Source organism: Silurus meridionalis, chromosome 5, assembly GCF_014805685.1.
Source record: "Silurus meridionalis isolate SWU-2019-XX chromosome 5, ASM1480568v1, whole genome shotgun sequence".
Classification (NCBI taxonomy): domain Eukaryota; kingdom Metazoa; phylum Chordata; class Actinopteri; order Siluriformes; family Siluridae; genus Silurus; species Silurus meridionalis.
This window is the reverse complement of record NC_060888.1, coordinates 7,063,001-7,088,572: the sequence shown is the minus strand read 5'-3', so window position 1 is coordinate 7,088,572 and position 25,572 is coordinate 7,063,001. Positions and strand designations below refer to the sequence as shown.

The 25,572-nt window shown below is 36.4% G+C and overlaps 2 protein-coding genes across 5 annotated transcripts; one reads left to right on the top strand and one right to left on the bottom strand.

Moving 5' to 3' along the window:
• Positions 1 to 1,781: 1,781 nt before the first annotated feature.
• On the bottom strand, positions 1,782 to 6,946 carry smtnl1 (smoothelin-like 1). Of its 2 annotated transcripts, none has more exons than XM_046849804.1 (5): positions 6,441 to 6,946; positions 3,983 to 4,587; positions 3,555 to 3,669; positions 2,587 to 2,738; positions 1,782 to 2,435 (listed from the first exon to the last, which is right to left on the bottom strand). In XM_046849804.1, the coding sequence occupies exons 2-5, from the start codon at positions 4,387 to 4,389 to the stop codon at positions 2,003 to 2,005; spliced, it is 1,107 nt and encodes a 368-aa protein (XP_046705760.1). In that variant the 5' UTR covers positions 4,390 to 4,587; positions 6,441 to 6,946; the 3' UTR covers positions 1,782 to 2,002. The 2 variants fall into 2 exon arrangements, with proteins under 2 accessions (XP_046705760.1, XP_046705759.1); XM_046849803.1 differs by lacking the exon at positions 6,441 to 6,946 and adding an exon at positions 5,164 to 5,364.
• A 7,380-nt stretch (positions 6,947 to 14,326) lies between these two features.
• slc43a3b (solute carrier family 43 member 3b) lies at positions 14,327 to 25,267 on the top strand. Of its 3 annotated transcripts, none has more exons than XM_046850029.1 (14): positions 14,327 to 14,449; positions 16,192 to 16,379; positions 16,513 to 16,699; positions 16,784 to 16,913; positions 18,535 to 18,581; positions 19,324 to 19,400; positions 19,999 to 20,091; positions 20,210 to 20,349; positions 22,628 to 22,773; positions 22,952 to 23,095; positions 23,201 to 23,308; positions 23,571 to 23,757; positions 24,165 to 24,288; positions 24,495 to 25,267. In XM_046850029.1, the coding sequence occupies exons 3-14, from the start codon at positions 16,522 to 16,524 to the stop codon at positions 24,612 to 24,614; spliced, it is 1,494 nt and encodes a 497-aa protein (XP_046705985.1). In that variant the 5' UTR covers positions 14,327 to 14,449; positions 16,192 to 16,379; positions 16,513 to 16,521; the 3' UTR covers positions 24,615 to 25,267. The 3 variants fall into 3 exon arrangements, with proteins under 3 accessions (XP_046705985.1, XP_046705984.1, XP_046705986.1); XM_046850028.1 differs by lacking the exon at positions 14,327 to 14,449 and adding an exon at positions 14,475 to 14,634; XM_046850030.1 differs by lacking the exon at positions 14,327 to 14,449 and adding an exon at positions 14,475 to 14,634 and having other exon boundaries at positions 16,461 to 16,699.
• Positions 25,268 to 25,572: the final 305 nt, after the last annotated feature.

Sequence of the window (25,572 nt, the reverse complement as noted above, 5' to 3'; positions counted from 1 at the left end):
TCTGAGTTTGTATGTTTTTTTTAGAATAAAAATAGGAAGCCTTGCATGAACCCAGTAAAACATTAGAAGAAGAAAAGCCTTTATTTGTTACATATCCAATACTGCACAGTAAAATTATTTTTGTGACATTTCCCAGCAATATTTAGGAAGCTGGGGTCAGAGTGCAGGGTCAGCCATAATACAGTACTCCTGAAGCAAATAGGTTTATTGGTCTTGCTCAAGTCCCTAAGAGTGGCAGCTTGGTGATACTGGGGCTTGAATCCTTGAGACCTTCTGATCAGTAACCCAGAGCCCTAACCATTTACCTAAAACCTCACCTGGCTTTACAGGCTTTACTTAATCAAGCCTATTAGTTTTAAGCATGCATTTTCAGTAGTCAAACATTTATTCCTCCATACATTATTCTTATTATTCCATTGATGATACCATGTGATCTAATGCAACGCTCCATTCCTATAGTTTAATTGTCAATTCTTTGTTTCTTTTGATTGAAATGCTGTCTGTTCATTATCAGACAACTACAACTGACTCTAGATTGCAACAACTGGAAATATTTATCTCCAATGTGTTAAAAAAATGTACAGTATATAATATAATACATAAATAATATAATGCTATTATAATGCTCAGTAGAGCCGTTTCGGTCGCTACTACAGTTAATATGCTCACTGTTGCTATGAGCAGATGTGCAGATGTGCTTGCAGTTGTGGCATAATAGATGAAACCTTCAGTGAGTGAAAAACAATGCAATTCTCAAAAATAAGGATCGTTGATACTGAAAACTGAGTTTTTCGAGATGCTTCTATCTTTAAGTTCAGCCTAACCGATTATTTTATTTCATTTTCATCTGAGGTTATTTACATTTTTGTATACTTAAAGGAACCGTACAAATAAACAGATAAAGGGTTTCTTGCACTTTTTGATTGTTCACTTTATTTTTGCCTGTTTGTTTTTCTAAATGATAATGCTAATGATATTTTACCAATGCAACTTGAAGGATAGAGACAAGAGAGCAATGTTAAACATTAGATACATTTAGTTTGGTAGAGACAATAAGTGTGAAGATAAAATGTGATGAGATTTTTTTTTTTTTAACCAGTGAGGTATGCGTTTATTACTTATGATCTGTAATCTTAGTTCAGCAGAAACAAAAGCACTTTTTTTTAAATTTATCTTTTTTTTTAACTTTTATTTATTCATTTATAATGTGTCCAATAAACATGTTGTATATATATTGTCAGGACCTCAGCTAGCAAGGAGGGTTCAGTTCATTTACTGGACCTCAAGCAATTTTAGTTGAAGACCCATTGGGCAATTTTTTTTTTTTTTTTTTTAGTTATATCTTTCTATTTTTTTTACATAAATCTTTCACAATGTGCACTTTCTGCTTGCAATAAAACTAAAATATTCATCCCAAAATTCATGACTATATAATGACATTAAAGTGCATAAATTGCATTATAACAGCCGATCTGATAGTTGTTCTGGCTGCAAAGCAAATTACAGGTTTACATATTAATGGTTGTACTAATACTGTATGTTATCATTTCTACAATAACAGATGGTTTACAGTGTCAGTGCTTTGTGACAGTCAGTGGTAAAGCAGGCACCAAATCTTTTGCAGTTTTTCAGCAATTAACTCCTTATTAACTTAAAGCAAAGGGTAAAAGCCTTGTAATTTATTATTATTATTTATTTTTTTTTTTACAAATTATAAAGGCAAACTGAAATACAAGTACAATAATTGAAGATAATAAAAAAAAGAATGAAATGAAGAACAATTAAAATCTATTATAACATGAGTTTATTGACATATAAAAAAAATAGATATATTATTAACTCTCAGAATAACACATTTCCCATATGTGGTAGCATACGATAGATAATTACAGCTAAGCCGTTTACAACAGTCAACACTCTTTGCAAAATAAATTCACCTCAATAGGATTAATGCTGTGAGAAATTTGCTATCTTGTGCAATGTGTTTCTCAATTTACTTTATTTAAGTCTCAGTTGCAAGGTCTGCGTTCTCCTCACTGACAGTTTGATCAGTCTCCACCTGTTTGCTGCTTTCTTCTTCAGTGCCACCTTTCTCCTCATCTGCAGTTCCATCTCCTTCTCCTTCATCCTCCTCCACATCCTTTTCTTGTTCTTCTCCACTCTTCGGTTCAGTCTCCTCTCCTACTTTTCCTTCTTCCTCTACAGTTCCTCCGGTCTTCTGTTCATCTGCTTCTTCTCCATGTTCAGCCTCGTTTTTACCCTTTACCTCTTCCTTGCTTTCCTCTGCCTTTTTTTGCTCTCTCCTTTCTTGCTCTATTTTGGAGAGGTGCTGGCAGAGGGATTGAACGTAGGTGAAAACACTAAAAGGATCTGGTTTGCGCCCCATAAGTACCATGTCTGATACATCCAGGAGAGGGCAGCAGCCAGCTAGTGATCTGAGATAAAGCAATAGAAAACATGAAATGTACTATTCCACGCATTTTTTATATAATTTTAAGTCATTAATGGATAGGAGCATTGTACTAGAATTTACTGTATATCATATGCATTTTGTTTGGTTTTTTTTTTTCATTTAAACAGACATACTCAGCCATGCTGAAGGCCAGGGTGAAGTTCTTCTCTCTCTCACTGGCTTTGAGGGAGGAGAATTCAAAAGCAGAGGGGAAGAAGCGGTGAACAAGTGCACAGAAGGCCAGGCCGTCGCTCCAGGAGGAGGAAAAGTTATCTATGGATACACCCTGGAAACAGAAAGAATCCAGGAGTGTATAAAGAGCTTGAGCCCTTAAATCTGTGTTCACATGACTTCCTAACAGTTTAAAAAGAGTGAAAGAATAATAAATGTCTTTTAATTGCAGCAAATAAAAAATAAAAATTTGCCCTACACCACAAAAAAAAAGACTTGGCAAAAATCAAGCTGGTTTCTGCAATGTTGGCAGGCAAACGTGTGTTCAAGGTCAAAAGCAAATTTAATCTGAAATAGCTGAATGTGGAGGAGATTGCTAAACAGTCCTTAGATGATTTGCAATCTAACCTACTGGAAATATTCAGTGGGAGCCTTTACTGTCCACTATTGACTAAATAAATCAAATACCTAAAACACTGCCCCATTTGTAAAATATACCGGTGCTGGTTGTGCTGTTCTATTGAATAAAGGTTGCACGGTCTATGTGTTGGTTACTGTTAATTGTTCCCCAAATTAGAAGACAAAACAAGTCACATCTACATATGCAATAATTTTAATAGCAAAAACTGTACCATTTGAACATTTTCACTATTTCCGCCTCTATTTTCGCCTTCTCATCACTGACCATTGCAAATTTCCATTAATTAATTAAAAAGGCACTTTTTTTTTCCAACAATTCTTTCACCCTAAAAATGTATATGTAAGTTTTAAGTCCAAGCCCAACTCTAACATTTTTTTTTTTGGAATTGGGGTTGCATACAAAAAGTCTCTTTTTTCACAATAGGATTCAAGTCGATATTTTTCCCTTATGGTCACCATACTCAACAGCTTGGAGTATTCCTAAAAATTCCATCCATCTCCACAGTCTCACCTCATAGCCCCTTGTTTTGCTGCTACACCAGTGGAGGATCTTCTGTTTGATGGATGCACCAGCAGATGCGCCTACAGATGTCTTTTGCACCTTAAAGTTGCGAACCCCTGGAGTCCTAGAATAAGCCAAAACAGCCTGTATTTATCCGTTCGATAAATACAGGCATACTACACACGAAAACCACAGCAACACACAAACAAGGTTGAACATGGTAAGAGATAGCAGCAATATCAGCTCATTTAACCTAGATACATTTATGCAAAATATGTCTTAATATTTAATATAATTGAATCTAGACAGCAACATGCTTTTGTGGATTTTAGGCATATGTACAAATATTGTGAATTTAGTAAATGCCAATATATGCACAGATATGATTGTTTTTGTAGCTGATGATGATGATGATGATGATGATAGTGGTGACTCACGAATCTTGTTGAAACTTTGCCATGGCATCTCTTCTAGCTGAAGGCCTGGTACTCCGCTGACGAGAGGACATCTGCATGGAGGGTCGGGAAACAGAGGAGGAAGGTGCAACTCCACTCTTTCCTTTAGTCTTCTCTTGTTTATCTCTGGTGGTTGCTTTCTTTGCTTCAGCCTTCGCTTCATCTTTGGCCTTCGGTTCAGTCTCTGCTGCCGCTGGAGCCAGGTTTTCAGAGACAACAGTGTCCTTATTCTCTTCTGTTTTCTCTTCTTTAACAGACTTTTCATCAGGTTTCATTTCAGCTTCACTGCTCTCTTTTTCCTGTTCAACATTCTCTTTATTCTCCCTGACATCTTCATTTCCTGTTTCATTTGTGTTGATCTCCTTTGCCTTCTCATCACTCTCCTCCATTTCTTCTTTTGTCTCAATCTCTTTCTCTTGGTCCCCGTTTCCATTACTCCCACCTACAACTGCACTGTCACATTCTCTCTTGGGAGCTTCTACATTTGGCTCTTCTTCTCCATTCTCCTCGTTAGTCCTGCCTGCGGTCAAAGGCACTGTGTCCTCTCCACTTTGTCTGTCTTCCTCTTGGGATTCACCTGTGGCATCCTGTGAAGGCCAGATAACAAAGTAGTTATATTTGGCAAGCAAAAAAAAAAAACCCAGCCTTTCACTAGCTTACATAAGAAATGTTCTACAAATCTATGTTATATAAGCATAAGTAATTTTTTCTTATAGTACTACATGCATGTATACATTATGTTTCTGCTCCTTAGGAACGTTTCCAGGTGTCACCCAAGGCCATATGAACCATAGACATTCCTCTTGATAAGCAGGTGTGTGTAAGCACGCATGACAGTGCGTAACAAATTCTCAGTACAATTCAGAAATCGATTCCTGGTACTCAAAAACATTACTACGAAATACTGGAATGTGGAGTAAATTCCTGAACCGTCCTTCAGATGTTATGCAATCATATGGAAATATTCCATGGGAATCAATACTGATTAATTTCCATTTATAAATAGAAAATATCTTGTTCCAGCTGTAAGATATCTGTGTGTATGGCCTACAGGGGTTACTGTTAATCCCTATATAAAATCAAGAAAAGAAACTTTCTAAAAGGAAAAAAAAAGAATCATATCAACACAAATCAAAATATCATATAAAGGCAATTCTTCTCACCACTCTCTTTTTTTCCTCCATCTCACTGGCCATTGCAGAATAGTCAAAGCATACAAAATTCTTACAAGATCAAAATGAGTACTCTCCCTGCCTTTTTATTTCCTGTCTTCTCTCTTTGCAGTCAGACTTTCCTCAAACTACAACTGTCTCTCTCTTTCTACCTCCCACTCTCTCTCTCTCTCTCTCTCTCTCTCTGACCTTTATAACAACACATGCTACAGAAATAGGCAGTGTAGTGTTGGTAAGAGTGGCTCAGCCAAACCCCCAAACAGCTGCTACTGCTGGAAACCAAGACAACATTATACAGCACACACAGACACAGGAATCTCTCAGTCAACTCTGCATGACAAATCATTCCTGTCCCTTTGCCAAGGATTATAGGTGATGACATATTTAATGACTGCATATGTTAAAGATCCATATGAATATAAGCCATCGACACTCAAATCAATAACTGATGTCCTGTCAGACATCTTTCTTGGAAAGGCATTCTACAAACTTGGCTCTCAGCTGTGCCAAATGGCTTAGGCAGAGGCCTACTTTTGTGAGTCTATCTTTCTGTTAAGCGTCTAAAAACACACTGCACTGTGTTCCTGGTCAGAGCTTGTCAATGCTTGCAAGCCTTTGATAAACTTCACTTGCCTATACACTTGGCATTAATGTCAGTCTTATTGAAACACAGATGTCTATTTATATACACTTCTTTGGTTTGTCCTCTAATGGTGCATCCTCTCCTTCAACACAAAGCAGATGGGGTTAAAAATAAACTGCTCTCTTCTGCTCCACTCCCATTATCAGTCCTCTTCAGCTTCTGCTGTCTCTCTGGCCGTCTTTCTTGACCCTGTCACCTAAAATGTCAAACTTCATGCCTGTGCGTCTATCTTCACCCTCCCCCTCTTTGCCAGGTGACCTGTTTAAGTTATAATCCATCTTTTTTTAAAAGCTTTTATGTCAAGATTTGGCATGACAACCTCAGCTGTTTGAATATGCAATCATGACAGCCTTTTTGTGTATTTTATAAGGAAACTAGATGGTAAATTCTTTTGGCATCTTGCAGAACCTGAAACAATTCATCTGGACTTCTGCATGCTTTCTCTTTTTTTGCAGGTTATTTTCGACAACCAGGCTTTCTTTGTTGATTTAATGATTGATTTCCCCAATAAAATGTTTTTGAAGTTATTCAATTAACAACATTTAGCATTTTTAATAATGAATAAATAACATTGCATTCCTGCTATGGAAGCCTGCGATACAGGTTAGTTCCTGCGATCACTTACGTTTGTAGCAGCTATAAACAAACATTCTCTGAGCAGCAGTGGAAGACTCTGTTATGAAATTCTGATACTGCAGGCTGTTTGTTTAAATGTCTTATGACAGTATACTTGCAGGAAGTTTCCACATCTTTTACTTTGTTAAATAAAATACCTCCAAATGTTTTATTTTTATATAAGCTTTCAATTAGGTCACTCTTTCATAAGGAAAAATCTGTTACTATAAATGCTAGAATGCATTTTTACTAGTGAATTGCTATAAATCTGCCATGCAACCAGCACTATGGACAGAGTTACTGTTAAATAATTAATTCACTACTGTAATAAAATTCAAGAATTCAACAGTTATGGCACAAATTTCTATCATAGACAGAGTTGGAATTATCAAACTGAAAGAAGCAAAAAAAAAAGAAAAGACAACCACAACATACAAAGGGAAAAGTATTTAAAAATCTACAGATCTACTGTTAGATAGATCTATAAACTAGACAAATCTCAATAAACAATACAGGCTGATACCAAGACACCTGGCATGCACACAAGACCCCCTCACATTAACAGCAAACTAGCAAAATGCCTGTAACCTGACTGCTGCTGCAGAGCCGGGGTATTTATATGGAGAGGGCTGATGGGGAACAGGTGGCTATGATGAAAACGCAGTGGAACTAGAATGAGCTGAAGGGTCACGTGACCATATTTGTAGTTGTGTTTGACTGGGGTTTCTGGGAAATTGTGTTCACACGGGTTGCTGGTAAAAATTTATCTACATTCTTAGGCATGGACTTTATTTTTTTACAAAACACTGATACCAATTATCATTATGTTGTATGTAAATAAATACAATAAACACCTAAATTGTTTTTTTGCATTTGCATTTAGCAGACGCCCTTGCCCAAAGCAACATATAAAAGTACTTTGAGTCTATCAATAAATAATTCTACACTGGTACACCATATAACAAACTTAAAATAAATCTGCCTACAACTCTGTTGAGAGTTTTTTAAATGGACATAGTCCCAAAGCAGCTTTACAGAGATAAAGAGTTATAAAATGTAAATGTATATATTATTGCCTAAATGTTTAGTGCTTGTTAGTTTATCCATAATGAGCAAGCCACTGGTGACAGAGGCAAGGAAAAACTCCCTTAGATTTTATGGGGAAGAAACCAGACTTAGAAGGGAAACCATTTCCATCTGGGTGGCACTGAATATCCGTTCATTATAGTTGTATTATTGTTGAGGTGTACTGTTCAGTCATGGGTGTTAAAGTATAGAACTGTTCATGCAAATTGTAGTCCTAAAAAATGATAGCAGACTGATTGTATTTATTACAGTCTGTCCTCATAGTTCTTGCTTTGCTCAGTAACCTAATGAATCGTTAGGCTGTTCATGTGGAACCATCCTCAGCTGCACAGTGTGTTCTCCAGTTAAAGAGAACTCCGTCCAGAGGTAGGGCGTCAAGATAAACTAGGAGGATCCAAAAAGAAGAATAGAACCAATTATACTACAAAAAATAAACAGTGCACAAGGACAATATTTTTTTGTATTTTTAATAAGTGGAATCTCTAATGAAACATTTGACTAGTCGATATTTTCTCTGTACGAATTTTTCTCTACTGCACTTGGCACTAATGTGAGCCATAATATAGAATCAATAGGTAACGCCAGAGGGCGCCAAATTCACGGTATTTTATTTTTTATGTGTACAAGCAGGGCATTATTTAAAATTATTACATTTACAGCTAATGATAAAATATTTTCATGACAAAAGGGTCATTTCTGAAATTTCAAAGACTCAAGAACTCATAATTGACCCATTTAATTCAAATAGAAGGAAATTTAAAAATCTGCAATTTTGTTAGCGAGTTAGCTTTTGTTGACTTACTGTCCTGAAATCAAACCGATTTATATAGTATTTATAGATGTTCAATGTTCATAAACACCAACAGCTATGCTTTTCTTTTTTCCTGTCACAAAATTCATACAATTATTTGCGTTACATGATAAAACCAATGTGATTGTTCCTTGGTGAGCTAACCTAATTTCAGTTATTAATTTTAACTTGGTCATTGTTGGCTACAAGTTTCTTACCTTTTAAAAAAAAAAAAATTTTTAGGAATAAGTTTATTGATTTTTTATCATATACAATAACATGAATTGTATAGAAAATATACAGCGTTTCTTTTGATTAACTAGCCTACACTTACAAGCTAGCTAGTGACATATATTACTGTCAAATAAACATCACAGCATGTATTTAACAATACATTTAAGACAAATAAATGCCTAATTAAAACCCTCTGAGTTAATCTTTAAAACTGTTTTAGCATTATTCTAGTCATATAATATGAAATGACCAGGGATTTGGTTATTATTGACATCATCTTACTTCCGTTCCATTGTTCAAGTCATTGTCCTCAAAAAGCTTACAATGTAGGTATGTTATTTCACTTGTCGAAGATATTAATAATGGGCAGTGCAATAAAAGAATATCCAAAACATAGCGGAACATTATGAAGGCTGTCATCAACAATAGATAAAATAAGGGAAAGCACGCTGACATGACCAAGAACACAAGTTTAGGAGTCAGGTTATCAGAGAGACAGACAAGAGGCCTATGGCAACAAATAAAGGAGTTAATGTCTGACAACTACAGATACCAATTTTAGAGCAAAACAGTAGGAGTCTAGTATGCTGAATATTAAAAAATGAAAATTGTAATTTGCAGCATGACAATGAGCCAAAACATAAACATAAAATCAACAAAGGAATGGCCTTACCCAAACATTTTTTTAAACCAGAGCCCAAATCTAAATCTAAATAAAAGCCTTACCTTAAATAATTGTTTATCTTATTCCATTGGCACCTGTCAGGTGGTCGGATATATTAGACAGCACATGAACAGTTAGAAGTTACTGTGTTGGAAACAGAAAAGAATAAGAAAGAATAAGAATCTAAATGACTTGGATTAGGGTCAAACTATGTTGGCCAGGTTTGAAGAATCTCCTATTTTAACATATGGTCATCTGGGGAATTTATAAGCCATATTTGCACATACCTGGGAAAGAGTTGGCACCAGAATTAACTATACGAAGAAGGTGATGAAGAAAGTGTGATGCTCTGAGCAATGTTATGCTGGGAAATCTTGGGTCCTGGTATTCATGTAGATATTATTTTGACACTTGCCACCTAAAATTAACTGCTACAAAATAAGTACACAGTCACATTAGCAAAAAATGTTCATGAATGGATTGAAGAACATGACAGTGTTCACAGTGTTGACCTGGCTTTTAAACTCCCCAGATCTTAATATGGATGCCCAATATCTTATAATACAAAACTTAAAGGAACTGTGAAACTGACATAGAGAACAGAGGCTCGTCTACTGCCATATCAAAGAAAACAGTATGGTTAGACATAATGACCATTACTATTCTCTTCATTAACCTGAATAAACACAGGCTAAATATATAATCATACAAATACAGTACTGACTAGACTAACAAACAGGAAGAGAATTGTCCATGGCATGAATGCGATTCACAGCAACATGAAAGCAACTGGAGGTTCAAAGGCACAGCAAGACATGACCTGCTTTATATTCTTGTGTGAGAAACAGTACCATGGTGTATTTCATGTTTTCCTGTTTTCACTTTACAACTTGCTGTTTATTCTTCATCCTAAGCACCAGTGGATACATTTCAAATAAGGTCCTTTGGCATGTGTAGAGGTATTGCACCACAACTTCGGTGAAGATAATCACACCACAAGTTGTGTATGTATGTAGGAGTAAAAAAAAAAAAAAAGAAAGGTGCTTTATACTTGTCAAGTGTACTTTACTGCACAGGGAAATAATTTCTTCACATATCCCAGCGATGTTGGAAAATGCAGATGTCAGATATGTAACAGCGCCCCTGGAGCACAGAGGGTTAAGGGCCTTGATCAATGCAATGCTGGGGCTTCAACCCTTGACTTTCCAATCAGTAACCCACCCTGACCAGTAGGGAGGCTTTTTCCAGATTCTACCTATGTGTTTCCATGTCTTTATCATTAGTGCCTAGAAAGGCAAATCTATTTTGTTTTATACAACAGTTAACAGCATAAAGGGGTAGGTTGAAAAGTGTAAAAGTCATTGCACTGTTCAAGGGTTGCTAAGTTGCAGAAAGGGAAGTGTTCTTATGACTTACTTTCTTTTTTTCTGCATAATTCTTCTTATTATTATTAGTAGTAATAAATGAATGAATGAATGAATGAATTATTAAATTTTTATTTGCATCAATCTGCAGTAACCACCTTATCATGGAAACACATGATGTGAGGCAGCAATGCACTATTGACTGGAGGTACCAGGTTAACATATACTATAAACACACATTTACACCACATGAGGGGCCACATGAGAAACTTGAATTGTGTCAGAGGGCCACATTAACGATAACTTGAACTTAATTCTGCTCAACTTTCTTCCATTGTAAAATGCACTAAATTATATATTTTGAACAGCTGGTACTGATAAATGGAAAAATAAATCTATTCTGTGAATATTTATATTAGGCAATGTGAAATTGTGGTGTACAATTTCAATTGTACAACAATAAAACAATTATTGAATCAGTGCAATTTATTTTTAACTTGTTAATCTCCACAAACAATGAAAAACAACAACTTTTCTTAGCGTGAGCTAAGGCATCTTGAGGATAACAACCTGGCTGGCGTCACTTGTCGCTGTTCACCTTCACTCATAGCCCACGCACGCACATTCGCACATATTATATTATATTATAATTATTATTATTTTCGGGATCTACAGAGAATGTTTCAAAGATCAACCCGTCGATTGCCGACCAGTGATCTAGAGCAATGAATTCCATATTTTTTTTGTGTTACGCCTTTTGCCTTGGCACCATCACTGGAAAAATGTCCTGCCTTTTCAAAAACAGACGGAGTGCGCATGCTCGGATTGACTTTTCTTTTCTGCGCCGCGTTCTTCTCATATTTAGAATTGCAATCGGGATGTTTGGATTTCAGGTGATAAATTAAACCCGACGTGGAGAAACTCTTGGCAGATACACCCCCTCTTGAAATTTCAGCATTGCATGTTTTGCAAATCGCTGTCCATGGGTCTTTCTCCGAGATATTGAAATAAGTCCACACCGCAGACATGTTGGCTCTTATCCAGATAAGGATAAGCGTCATTACAATTGTGTTTCTGCCGTGTTGTTTCAGTGATTTAAGTATTTCAGCCGAAAATTTTCGGTGGTCGAATTTTCGGTGCATCCTTATAATTTCTGATTGGCCTCACGTGGGCCGGACAGGGACGTACAAAGGGCCGGATGTGGCCCGGGGCCGTAGTTTGCCCAGGTCTGACCTAGAGGAACATTTCAATACATACCTACTGTTATACTTGCTCTTCTGCCTACAAAAATGTGATCTTTAGCTTTATACTTGCTCTTCTATCTACAAAAGATGTCCTTTAAAATGTCACTTTTATTCTTATTTTTTCTTTTAATCAAATAATGCATATCTCTTTAAAAGATTTATATTAATTTTTGGTGTGTAGGATGATATGCAACATGTATAATGGCAGATTGCCCCCGTTTTGAGGAACAAAGTCAAATCTCATGATTTGATAAAATCCTATGATTTCCAAAAAAAGATACAAAATTGCAGACAAGAGGAAATGGGATATTGGCATGAGTGAGACCCATGATTGCATTATCTCATGCTTCAGAAGATTCAATATGCAGATGAACATGAAAACAGTTAAAAATATTGGGTGTTCCTTTGATTACTGTATATGCTTCTGGCTATTTTTGCATTCAAAAGTCATGTGAAACTTTTTTTTGAGTGCTTAAATGCATTGGTATGTCTGTGTCTGCATGCTTGTATTCTCCTGTGTGTGTTTGTTATTGTAGCATTTGACGTAATTGGTCACGCTTAAGGGGGAAATCTCTCAGTTGTCATGTGCCAAGTAGTGAGAAAGTAAAAAAAAAACTATCCTATTCCTGGCATGGTTGCTTCATCAGAGATCAGTGAGTTTTGAGGAACCAGGTCTTGTGGTCTTCTGAAGGCACTAAATGTTAAGATATTTTTCTGTTTATATCTGCAACCTATGAGTTATGAAACACCAATAGAATCTTAATATAAAACAAATAGAAGCACCAATATAACCAACAGAAGCAGAGAAACACCAATTCTTTGTTTTAGCACTCATACAGAATACAAGCAAAATGATTATAAGCTAAATAAATATGAGTAAAAGTCACAAAGGTTTTGAAATTCCCCAAATTAACTTGAACCCCTACCCAATCTGACATTACTAATGTCTTATGATTTTCACACAGAACGGATATGACTTTGCTTTCTGTAAAGGTTACAGTGGCGTGAAAGTGTTTCTTATTTTTTTGCATGTTTGTCACATTTTAATGTTTCAGATCACCAAACTAATTTAAATATTAGTAAAAGATAACAAAAGTAAACACAACATGCAATTTTTAAATTAATGTTTTTGTTATTGAGGGAAAACAAATTCCAAAACTACATGGTCCTGTGTGAAAAAGTGTTTGCCCTAAACCTAATAACTGGTTGGGCCACCCTTAGCAACAACAACTGCAATCAAGCATTTGCGTCTGTTACAGCACTGTGGTGGAATATTTTGGTCACTCATCTATGCAGAATTGTTGTAATTCAGCCACCTTTTTAAGGTCATGCCACAGCATCTTAATAGGTTTGCTTGAGGTCACGAACAGATGGCCAGACATTCTCCTTCAGGATTTTTTGGTAAACAGCAGAATTTAGGGTTTCATTTATCACAGCAAGTCTTTCAGGTCCTGAAGCAGCAAAACAGCCCCAGACCATCACACTACCGCCACCATATTTTACTGTTGGTATGATGTTCTTTTTCTGAAATGCGGGGTAATTTTTTACGCCAGAGGTAATGGGACACACACCTTCCAAAAAGTTAAACTTTTGTCTCGTCTAGAGTATTTTCCCAAAGGTCTTGTGGATAATCAAGTTTTTTCTGGCAAAACTGAGACGAGCCTTTATGTTCTTTTTGCTTAGCAGCGGTTATCGTCTTGGATTTCTGCCATGCAAACCATTTTTGCCCAGTCTCTTTCTTATGCTTTCTCATAGCAAGCTCCAGTTAAACCCATGACTTTGGGGTGTCAGGCATCAGTCAATGAGTAGAGCCTTTTCCCTTCCAGATTGATTTACTCCTCACAAACATATCAAAAGTAACACAACTGACAACCATGTGGTACACTCATCTGAATCACTAGCTCAGACCTGACTGAACTTGACACAGTATCAAAACTCCTGCCCATCTTGACACCCAGTTGGTGGATTAATCTTTCCCTGGATGCTCAAACATAACCCACCAAGCAGCAAGGTCCAAGGAAGATATACCATAAGACTCTTCATTGAACTTTGAAACAGCATTGAATTGTCTTCAAACAAAGACAGATATACTTTTTGGTCACTGTCTTTAAGTTCCTTCTTACTTCTTAATGTGTACTAGATAACCGTACCCAGTGTTCCTATGTGATTCCAACCCAACTGCTCCTCTAGCCATGGATGACTGATTTTGGTAAAGCAAATGGGTCTGGGTAATCAGACACCAAAGGCTTGACCAAGCAAGTACATTACTGATCAACAGTTCACCAAACACCCCTGTGTTGGACCTGAGACAAGTTCATGCCTGAAGGAAACTTATACATTGAACTGTTTAGCAACTTTATATAAATTACTGATATAACCTAAAGACCTACCACATTGCACCTTATGGGGGAGCTCTGTCATGCCACAGGAACCAATCTCATCAAACACTGTAGCCTACAAACATGGATGCCACAGACTACATTGTCCAGAATCACACACACACACACACACACACACGCACGCACGCACACACACACCTTCTTTTTCTCCAGAACACAGGTTCCAACCTGTTCACACCAGGACGTAATTACACACACAATCATTGCCTAGGTTTGAAAGGACTTTGTTCATGCTTGTGTAGGTATATGCTCAGTTTGTTTCAGTACATTGGCTATTACCAAGCTTAGTTAAGTCTGTTTTTACATTACTTGATCCCTTTTTGATCAATTCTTTTGTCTGATGTTTTGGATTTGTTTGCCTGGTTTTCTTACAATTTTACTTTAACCTGCAGTTGCATCTGCCTGCATCTATACTTGACAACAGTAAGCTTAACTATAAACTTTCCTAAATATATAGATAGATCAATTTATTGGTATAAATATAAATGTATAAATTTAATTATGTAAATATCATTGGCAGAATGTGTTTTCTGTAACAAAAGCTCAAATGCTAGCTGTAATTAAAGTCTCAGCTTTGTATTAATGTGCTTATTTCAGTGTGTTGTCTTGTCTGTAGTGACTAATTTATAGGAAATTGTATTGTTTGCTTACATAATCTTATTTTTAAAAACAAAATTATTTTGTTTGTTTTCAGCAAAGAATCATTTTACCATGTATCAAAGAAGTGTCAATTTTTTGTTATTTTTGTATAGTTTTTTGCAATAGTAATTATCTTTATAAGGAGAGAAAAGACTTTGGTGATATTTCTGGAATGTAAAAATATATAAATATAACTTGAACTAACTTCTCTTTTATACTTATTAAGCAGTTGCAATTTTTCTGTAAAACCTACAAACCTTCAATGCTACTTTTTTGCTGATATTGATATCATTTTTTCTACATAAACATTTAAAAAGAAGTTTTTTACTTTAAATATTTACATTATATTCTGCTCTACATTATAAAAGTCTCAGTCATGTGGTTTAAAGAAACATCCAAATGAGCAATATAGAACTTCCATGTGACTTGTGCAGCATGTAACTTTCAATGAGCTAATTAAAAAAATATCCGCACTTTCCATTCCATATCTCTGCTTACGTCCTTTTGAATTATTGAACTTGCCATTTGTCAGTGTAGCAAGGTGAACATGTTTGAATGTACAGATTGTGTTTAAAGGGTGTTTGGTGCTGTGACCTTGCGATAGCAAATCAGCCATTTGGTTCGAGCAAAAAATTTGGTACTAAACTTAGATTTTTTTTTTTTTTTATGGTTTGTGAAATGCTTAATTTACAATTACAGTGCTATATATTTTATATATATAAAATGGTCGTAAAATTCTAATAAATTAGACGAAATGTTTAGACACAATATTACAAAAGAGTGTACAGTGATATTTCTTTCTCTATAAAGCTCAATGTATTGTGGATAAGTAAACTACTGAAAGTTAGGCAGATGTTTGAGTTCTAAGCCTAGGAGATATTAGAAAAAAAAAATTCATTTGAATTATTACTGTTCCTGCCTTGTTTCAGAAAGTGCAGCATAAAAACAGTATGTAACATGAGACCTGTAAATGTCCTTGTATCTGATTGTCTGTACTGTCGAGTTTGATCAGAAACAGAAAGCCTAAAGATGAGGGATCTATGAAGGCACAATAAAGTTTTGCATTTGTAGTTGCAGATTACACATTACTCTCATTTATATGTGACTAAAATCATTGTAAGACAGCTGGAGTTTATAGCATGCTTGTTCACTCTGTACAGTTCTGTGTTTAAACAGGGGACACTCCATTTATAGGTCAGAGTTACTTTACACATGCCTAATGGGCCAGAGAAATGTTTGTCATATTCCTCTCCACTTGTGCAGATCTACATGTGTAGAATGTAATAAACTATTCCCCTTAAAAAAAAAAAAAAAAAAAAAACATACTTTGCTATTTTTTAGACCCAATGTGGAGGAAAAAAAGATATATAAATATATATAGCTGCAAATAAGAGGAGGATCTGGAGCCCAATAGTAAAAGAGGGAGTGAGAGAAGGCCATATAAAAAAAGAGGAGGAGAGGCAAGATCACAACAACATAGACACTCTACAGGAAACACGTTCTTTGGTGCAGCCTGTAAGATAAGCAAGGTACAGAGATTTCCTTTTTTGTTTGTTTAAAGGTTGTTCTAGTTTTTACCTACATGATTGTGTTTTAAATTCTTTGTGAAGGAGTACACAGCAAGGTAAAAGAAAAAAAAGAAGACTCTTATGTGATTGAAAGTGTTTCAGGATGGCAGGCAATGGACTAAAAGTGCGTTACTGGCTAACATTGATCTCAGGCCTTTTGGAATGTTTATGCTTTGCTGGTATTCTGTTTGGATGGGCCTCACTGGTGTTTGTGCTCAAGAGCGATGGCTATTTCAGCTACCTGTGTGTAAACAGCACAGTCAATGGCACCGTTACTGAAGGTACAATGCACACACTCGCTCACTGCCATAGAAATTCATTGAAGTGTAGTGTGAACTATCAAGTGATAGTTGTGTCTGTTTTAGATTGCAGTAAGCAGGATGAACAGCTCTCACTTATCTTCACCATTGCCTCCTTCATGAATAATTTCTTAACTCTGCCCAATGGGTTTCTGTTCGACCATTTTGGCACCACAGTGACCAGACTCCTAGGAATGTAAGTCCAACTTGATTTTTTTTAAATTTTTGGATAACACATTGAGAATTGTTTGGGAAAAAAATCAATAGGTATGATGGAACCTAATTTATGACACAGAATAGGTAGGAATGGGTAATAATTCATGCTAAGTATTTTCAGTCCCTAGGAGTTCAAACCATGTGCAGACTCCATCATCGCTCAATTCATCAATCATCCTGTGCCCCATTCACATCTGGTCAATTTTCGTTTCTCATAAATGCCTTCCTTGACCAATTGTGACCATATTACATCATTAGGATAATGCATTTTTAAAACCAAATCCAAGAATATTAAATTCAAATATTTGAGTTTGTACAGGAAACATTGTTACACTATACAATGAAATTTTTGTGTCTGAATGCACACAAGAGACACACATTATAAAGGGAAAGAGATGAAAGGCACAAATTGAAAATGTACAAAATTACAATAGCACAAATGCATGACAAAGTATGTGCATATATAAAGTATACAGTGTGAAATATACACATGGAAGACATGCATGTGCAAAGTCCAGCAGAGGTAGATTTGGTAACAGTTTGTTAAACGTGTGTAAAATATCCAGCAGTTTTAGCAAGACCCATAGAAATACTATTAACCCATCAGGTGATCAGAATAATACAAGCTTACACATTTGCTTATCTAATCATAATTAATAAGCTCATTCAAATGCAAAGATTTAGGTACGTGCTCAAAGACGATACCACTCGATATTTCAGGACCTCCACTTTTGATTCTATCAACCAAGATGAATGTTAATGCCAACTGTGGGGCCTTTTTTAAAAATGTGCAACATGAACTTTGCTCCCTAACAGGATACTTTGTATGTTGGTCAGTTTGTATTGTGACCAAATGCACATACAAACTGGAAAGGTACATTAATTATTAAATGAATAGTAATTTCATTTTTTCGGTTTAACATAGCCTTTTTGAAATTGCCACTGGGTAGCTACTGTATCATTGCATTGCAAGGTGCCAAACTTCAGCAAGAAATCAGAAATGTAATAAATTTTGAAAAGGGAGGAAAGCTTCAGAAATTGCTTGAATTCCTATGGGTGTGAGAGGGAAAGTTGTGTGCAAGAGAGAGAGAATTTGCGTGGTGCATCATGTTTCCCTGGAGACTGAGAGTCACCAGCAGGAGTGAAAAACCCTGCAAAGATTGAAACAGTATACTTCTAGCTGTGTGAAATAGAGAATGTATTGTTTTTGAATGTATTATGATCCAGTAACTCAATAGCATTTACAGTATGAATGGTGTTTGGTGTGGCCAGGGTTCAAGGGCGCACTGCAGTGAAATGTGTGTTTAGACTAATGTGAGCTGAGTAAAATAGATCAGCTATGCCCTTATCCTCACGTAGCTCAGAGGAGATGCACTCAAAGCTCTAACAATAGTTTGTTTTTCCTAAGAGGCCAAGAGGAAATGGAAAAGGTGGGGTACTCATGGAGGGGAAATTAGAAGTGTTACGAGAAAGACAGGAAAAAGAAGTGATAACATTTTAATTAAACCAAAAAAAGTAAAGTGAATATACAGTAGTTGAAACCTCTTTTTCATACCAGCTTTCTATACTGTGTGTATGTAATATTTTATTTTCTCCTTTAGATCTATCTACACCACTGGAACTTTACTGATAGCCTTCTCAAATGCTGGTGAGCCACTGCTATTCAGATTGTATATAAAAAAATATATATTTTTAACATGTGCTTATTGCTAGATTTTTTTATTACTGGTTTCGAAGCAGAATCTTGATATTTAAATACTAAATGGTTTTGAAATGAAATTAATTCAAACAGAATAAATGTAGTCTGGTATGGGCCTTGCTGCAGAACTAGAGGACAATGGGGTAGAGCTGGACCTGAACCAGCTGCTCCTATAAGCTTGGCTCTAATCCATACAACACTGTACCTCACACTTATTCAGGTCCAACTGAACTGACTACCTAAAACCTAAAAGCTTTTTATTTATTCCTACAATTACAATTAGATGCAAGTTTATACACTTGTATATGATGCACTGCTTGGCTAAAACAATCACACAATCTAAGTTTATTGTACTACCTATTGCTTTGATTATGATACTCATTCACTGTGGCATCATTTCAATAAACCTATGCAATGTCACATTAATTATTTCTATTCAGAGTTGCATTCATTTCTCACAAAGATCATGTATTGAGAGTCTGACTACTATGTAAAGCCTTCTCTAGCATATCCCAAAGTCTCTCAATAGGTTTAAGGTTCAGACTGTTTGGCTAAATCAACTTTTTCTGGCCAGGCACTGTATATTTGGTGTATATTTAGGTTTAAGGAATCACTGATGTGTTTTGGGACCTATGAGCATTTTGCATATAATTGTTAATCAAAAATTATTCTCTCCCTCTCATTCATACAGCTTTATCAATTCTCCTCTACCCTGCTCTCTCTTTCATTGCTGTTGGAGGGATCCTTTTCTTGGTCACTAACATGCAGGTATGAGAAAATAATCAAATAATAATAAAAGGTAGATCATCAAATTATCTTTTTCTCTGTGCCCAGGATAATATTTCGAGGTTTATACACTTCCTTTTACCAATACCCAATAACCAATTTCTTCCAAAATGCTAGCATACAAATGTAAGGCTCTCATTTTAACTTTTTTATTTCGGTTCTTAAAAATGTCTTTATTTGTATCCTCACTTGTAAGCAGATTTAACACTAATGCTAGTTTTTGTCTTTTGCTAGCTCTGGATTCTATCACCAGCTGGCTTTGAACAATGATTTCCCAATCTAAATGATTTGCCTCAAGATCTCTGCCTATGTAATGAATGATTTAGACCACAGAAGAGACTTAGGACTTTTTCAGCGTTATGCTACAAAATTATGACGATTGAAAAGAAATGAGACTGATTGTATGACACTTGGATGTATGCACTAAAATCTAGTTTACTGCAGGCCCTTCCTAACTGCTGGTCCTGAAAATTTGTTAATCATAAACAGCCTACCAAACGGATCTAATATAACCTCAGTTGTTACAAGGAATTTATAGTGTGAAAGTGATACATGCACACCAATTACACTCAATCACCAGGTGGGAAATCTCTTTGGAGCACGCCGGTCCACTATCATCACTCTGTATAATGGGGCCTTTGACTCTTCCTCTGCTGTCTTCCTAGTTGTCAAGGTAAAAAAAATCCCTGGGGGATTTTAATAGTAAAATTAATATAGCTAATAAAAAGGAATGATTTTAAAATGGCTAGGTTGGTTTGTGTTGGTGGTGATTTGGGCTTTGTTTTCCTTAGCTGCTGTATCAAAATGGATTTTCCCTCCGAACCTCGCTCATCTCCTTGTCCTGTTGCAGTATTGTTCATCTGATTCGCACATTCCTGCTGATGCCTCGCAGACACATCCCCTACCCTCTCCCTGAAAACTACACCTACGGGTAATTTATTGGCTTTTTCTAAAGACTATTTTACTGGACTGTGAACTGAAACGGAACATATGTAGAGCTGTTCTAGGTCTGTCCTTGAAAACAGCCCCATCAATTTATTTGATTACAGCAGTGTTTAACTGAATAATCTGTGAACTGAAGTCAAACATGCACTTACAGTATCTCTGAAAAGTAAGTTTACCCTTCACATTTCAGCAACCATTTTAGTATCTTCTCAAGGGACAACACTATATAATTAAAACTTGGATATATTTTTTAATTTGCAGCTTGTACAGCAGTACAGATTTACTGTCCTTTAAAATAAACATACAGCAATTTTAAATCAAAATAGCTGGCAACAAAATTAAGTACACCCTAAAAGAAAGTCAAAACCTAGTCCAAAATGTCTATTTTGTGTGAGCACCATTGTTATCTAGCACTGCCTTCATCCTCCTTGGGCATGGAATTCACCAGAGCTGGTTGTTGCTGGGATCCTCTTCCACTCCTTTATAATGACATCAGTGAGCTACTAGATGTTAGACACATGATGCTTCTCCATCTTCTGCTGGAGGATGCCCCACATGTGCTCAAAAGGCTTCAGGTCTGGAGACATTTTTGGCCACTCAGCTTCAGCTTCCTCAGCAAGGCAGTTGTCATTTTGGTGGTGACTTTGGGGTCATTATTATCTTGGAAAAACTGCCGTTTCGCCCAGTATCTAAAGGAAGGGCATTATGTTCTGCTTCAAAATGTCACAGTACATGTTGGTATCCATGTTTCCCTCAATGAACTGCAGCTCCCCAGTACCAGCAGCACTCATGCAGTCCTAGACCATGATGCTCACCAGAGCGTCACTATACATGCTGGACACCATCTGAGCCAAACAAGTTCATCTTGGTTTCATCAGACCACAATACATGGTTCCAGTAAATCATGCTCTTGGACAGTTTGTCCTCAGCAAACTGTTTGCAGGTTTTCTTGTGAGCAAGCTTCAGAAGAGGCTGCCTTCTGGGACCATGGCCTGCAAACCGACTTGTTGCAGTGTGCGGCGTATGGTCTGAGCACTGACAAGTGGACCTTTCGCTTCTGCAACCTCTAAAGCAATGCTGCAGCACTCATGCGTCTTTTTTTTTTTAAGACGGCTTCTGCACCTGATGTACAGCACAAAGACTCAACTTCTTTGTTCCACCCTTGCGAGGTCTGTTCCGAGTATTACCAGTCTTGAAAAACCTCTGTATGATCCTGGCCACTGTACTGAAAATCTTACAGGGTGTTACTGATCTTGTATCCGAGCCATCTTTGTAAAGAGCAACTGTTATAATTTTTAAAATTCTGAGTGTTCTTTGTCATGAGGTACCATGTTGAACATCCAGTGGAATGAGTAGATAATTGCACTCAAAGCACCACATCTTTACTGCTCTAATACACAATACACAATGTGTATAGTCCTGAAAAGCACCCAAAACAATGAACATGATGAATAGGACATGTGGCTTTGCATGGTTATGCGACGGACAGCTGTTATCGGTTAGGGTGTACTCACTTTTTTTTTGCCAATAATGGCTGTATGTTGTTATTTTTAAAGGACAGTAAATATATACTGCTATACAAGCTGACAACTCTCAAATATATTCAAGTTTCATGTCTATAGTATTGTCCCTTAAAGATATACTAAAATGGATGCTGAAATTTGAGGTGGTTTACTCACTTTTGAGATACTGATGTTTGTATGACTGTAAGATGAAATTCAGTGGTGAACTGGCAAAAGTGTCCTAGGTGGCCAAGGCACATTGATGCACGTGGGGATCAAAGGTTGGCCCGTGTGGTCTGATCCAACAGACAAGCTACTGTAGCTCAAATTGCTGAAGTTAATGCTGGTACTGTTTGGACAGGAAAAGGTCAACCAACACAATATTAGGCAAGTGGCCATAATGGTTTGCAAATGTCACCTGTGATGCAATGGCAAGTATTGCTGTGTTAATATATGTGAAATTTTTCATTTTGCGCAAGCATCAGGTCTTACCTTACATTTTTTTTTTTTTCTTTTTCCATGGTCTAACAAGATTCCAGGTTCACTCCCAGTCTGAAGTAGAAACTGAACACTGGACCAAAAAAATTAGCTGTGCAAAAAACAAACTATTGGTCACTTTAAATGTCCCACTGACTATGCTGCAAAATGGATCCTTAAACTATTATTGAATTTTTATTATTTTGCATTATATTCACGAAGGGTCCAGAAAAAGAAATGCCCAAATATATTTTTAATAGATTACACTTTCATTTTCTTTTGCAGGCTGAAATGTGGGGATGCTCAGACGTATGAGATTAATGAGTCAAATAACGTAAATGGTAAGAGAAACACCCAGAAATATGAGGCCACGGAGACAAGTCCGTTTAAAGAAGACAACTCTTCTAATACCAACCATTTGGACACAGCAGGTGAAGATTCCATTATTCCATTACCAGCTCTGACTCCAGTCAGACTGATTAATTTAATTGAGTTAAAGATATCTGTTGAATTCTGCCTATAGTACAAACTTAAGATAATATCTATTTACTACTGAGGGCCAGTTACATTCATATACAGCACTGACAATGAATAATTGTTTATTTACAGAGCGAACCTTCAAAAGTTGCATCTTCTCTTGGTTGTTCTTATGGCATCTCCTGTGGTTGTCAATCATGCAGCTTAGACACTACCTGTTCATTGGGACTCTTAATCCAATGCTCAATCACCTAACAGCTGGTGACCACAGCCTTGGTACACACAAACACAAACACACAAATGCTTTCTCACTGCAGTACATGCCAGTATGTATTCTAATCAGATGTGTATGTTGCCTTCCCCTTTTATTTTTCCTCTTAGTGAGCACGTACACTAATGCATTTGCCTTCACTCAGCTATGTGGGATACTGTGTGCTCCTTGGAATGGGCTCATTATGGACCGGAATAAGGGAAAACCCAGGGGAAAAGGTCTGATTGGACCGCTTATAATACAATCATTATTGTTATGACCTTTTTAAAAATAGGCTTCATTCATCAGAATATCATCAATATTATTTGTAAAACACTGCTGGTGTGGCTGATGGTGATTTTTGCTATAAAATTAAAATACGAGAATACAAAATAAGTCACACACATTATATGTAATAGACACCAGTGCTCTAACACTCATCCCATTTTTCATACTTCCTAGTAGTAAAATGGGACCCCTTTCTATGCTTGTGTGTTGCAGGCCAGAGTGAAAGTGAGGCAGATCTAAAGGCAGCTATATTATCTCTGTGTGTGACAGCGATACAGTGTGTGCTTTTTTCCCTTTGTGCTGCTATTCCTCTACTACCCCTGCAGTACCTCACCTTTATACTACAGGTTCTCAATAGATCCTTCCTTTATGGAGGGAATGCAGCTTTTATCAGCATTGCGTAAGTTGATACATATGCAATATAAATCTTTTGCCTTGCCTTTTAATTTAATTTAGAAATCCAGATAAAACATTTTAAAGTATATTAAAAGGCAGATTAGGTAGAATTAGACATTTTGTTAACTCTAGAACACTGACGAAAACAGGAAAAAATTGTATACCTCCAACTTTGTGTTAACAGTTTGGAGAAGAACAAGGAAAAATAAAACACGCCTTAAAAGTCACGTGTCCCATTATTTTTGTCCATGTATAGAAAAAGAAGAAGAAATTAGAAGTAGTGTGAGATCCTGTAGGTCTCATGGAACCTTGACAAACAACCATTAGGAAGGTTTAGGATCTGAATGTTTGTGTGTCTGTGCAATGAGTCTTTTGAATAAAGCTAATTTGTAACCCACTGTATTCATGTAGGTTCCCTCCTGCACACTTTGGAAAACTGTATGGAACAATAATGGCTCTCTCAGCGGTGGTGTCACTCCTACAGTATCCGTGCTTCTCTCTTATCAACGGACCTCTTAATGGAGATCCATTTGCAGTGAGTCACACATTCGCATAGTTCCTGGCCATGTACAACCATCTCAGAACAAATAGAATACAAACCAAAATATAATTTTCATATTGATTTGAACTAACATGAGTTTTTAATCAAGCTACACAGCTTAATTTTTTTTAACTTTTATGGTTGTGTGCATGGAAATATATTATTTTGAGTGCATACTGATGTGTCTTTTGGTTCTGCAGGTGAATGTTGCTCTGACCATCCTGAGTTGCCTGGCCTTTATCCATCCTGTCTATGTTTACCTGCACTGCCGGCGTCAAGCAGCTGGATGGGCTACAGCTGATAAAACTACTACCACTTAAGGAGGACATATCTCTAAGGGAATAAGATTAAACACCAGTATTTTGTTCAGGCCAAATAAATGCTATGCTAATGTAGTGTTCTTATAGGGAGTATGGATTAGAACACAACATTGTGCTAATGTAATGAAGCAGCAACCGCTATTCTCAAGGGTTTTGTGTCTCTCTCTCTTTTTTTTTTTTTTTTTTTTTTTTTGTGGTCACAGATGTTCTGTATTTTAATGCTTTTTTTATTATAGATAGATCTCCATTTGTATATATACTTTGCAGCACTGCAATAATTACTTAAACATACAATACCTCATTATTCATACAAGCATATTTCTAAGGCAGTTTCATTCTAGGACTTAAAAGGGACCACTGACAAGTTAAGTCCATCGCAGTTTAGCCTTTGTGTCTTTACAACATATAGAGTGCAAAGTAGAGGAACAGTAGTCTATGAACAACAGCAGCATACACAATTATGTAAGTTTTTCAATGAAATTCATTGTATGAGGAACTTGCAGTGGTAACTGCAGTAAACTGAATATGGATGGATGCGTGATTGTAATTATACCGCCCTCTGCAGGACAAATATTTACTCTGCTAATTGCCCTGTGCTGCGCTTTACATTTGTGTACAATATCATTTAAAAAATAAATATAAAAAAGACTTAATGCAGGAATTCAAGTTCTTACAAGGCTGTGGTGGTACAGATGTGTAATAACCATTCAATTAAAACTGTGTACTTTGTACGAAAGCATTTAAGTGCAACATTAAAAAAGAAAATCTAAGATTTTGAGAATAAAGTCAAAGCACCACTGGGATATCTTCCTCTTGAGAAACACTGCTTTAAATATCATGCAAATTGTAACAATTTATATCCCTAGAGTCAGAGGTGGGAGGTAATAAAGTACAAATACTTCATTGCTGTACTTAAGTAGATTTTTCTGGTATCAGTATTTTACTTTACTACTTATTT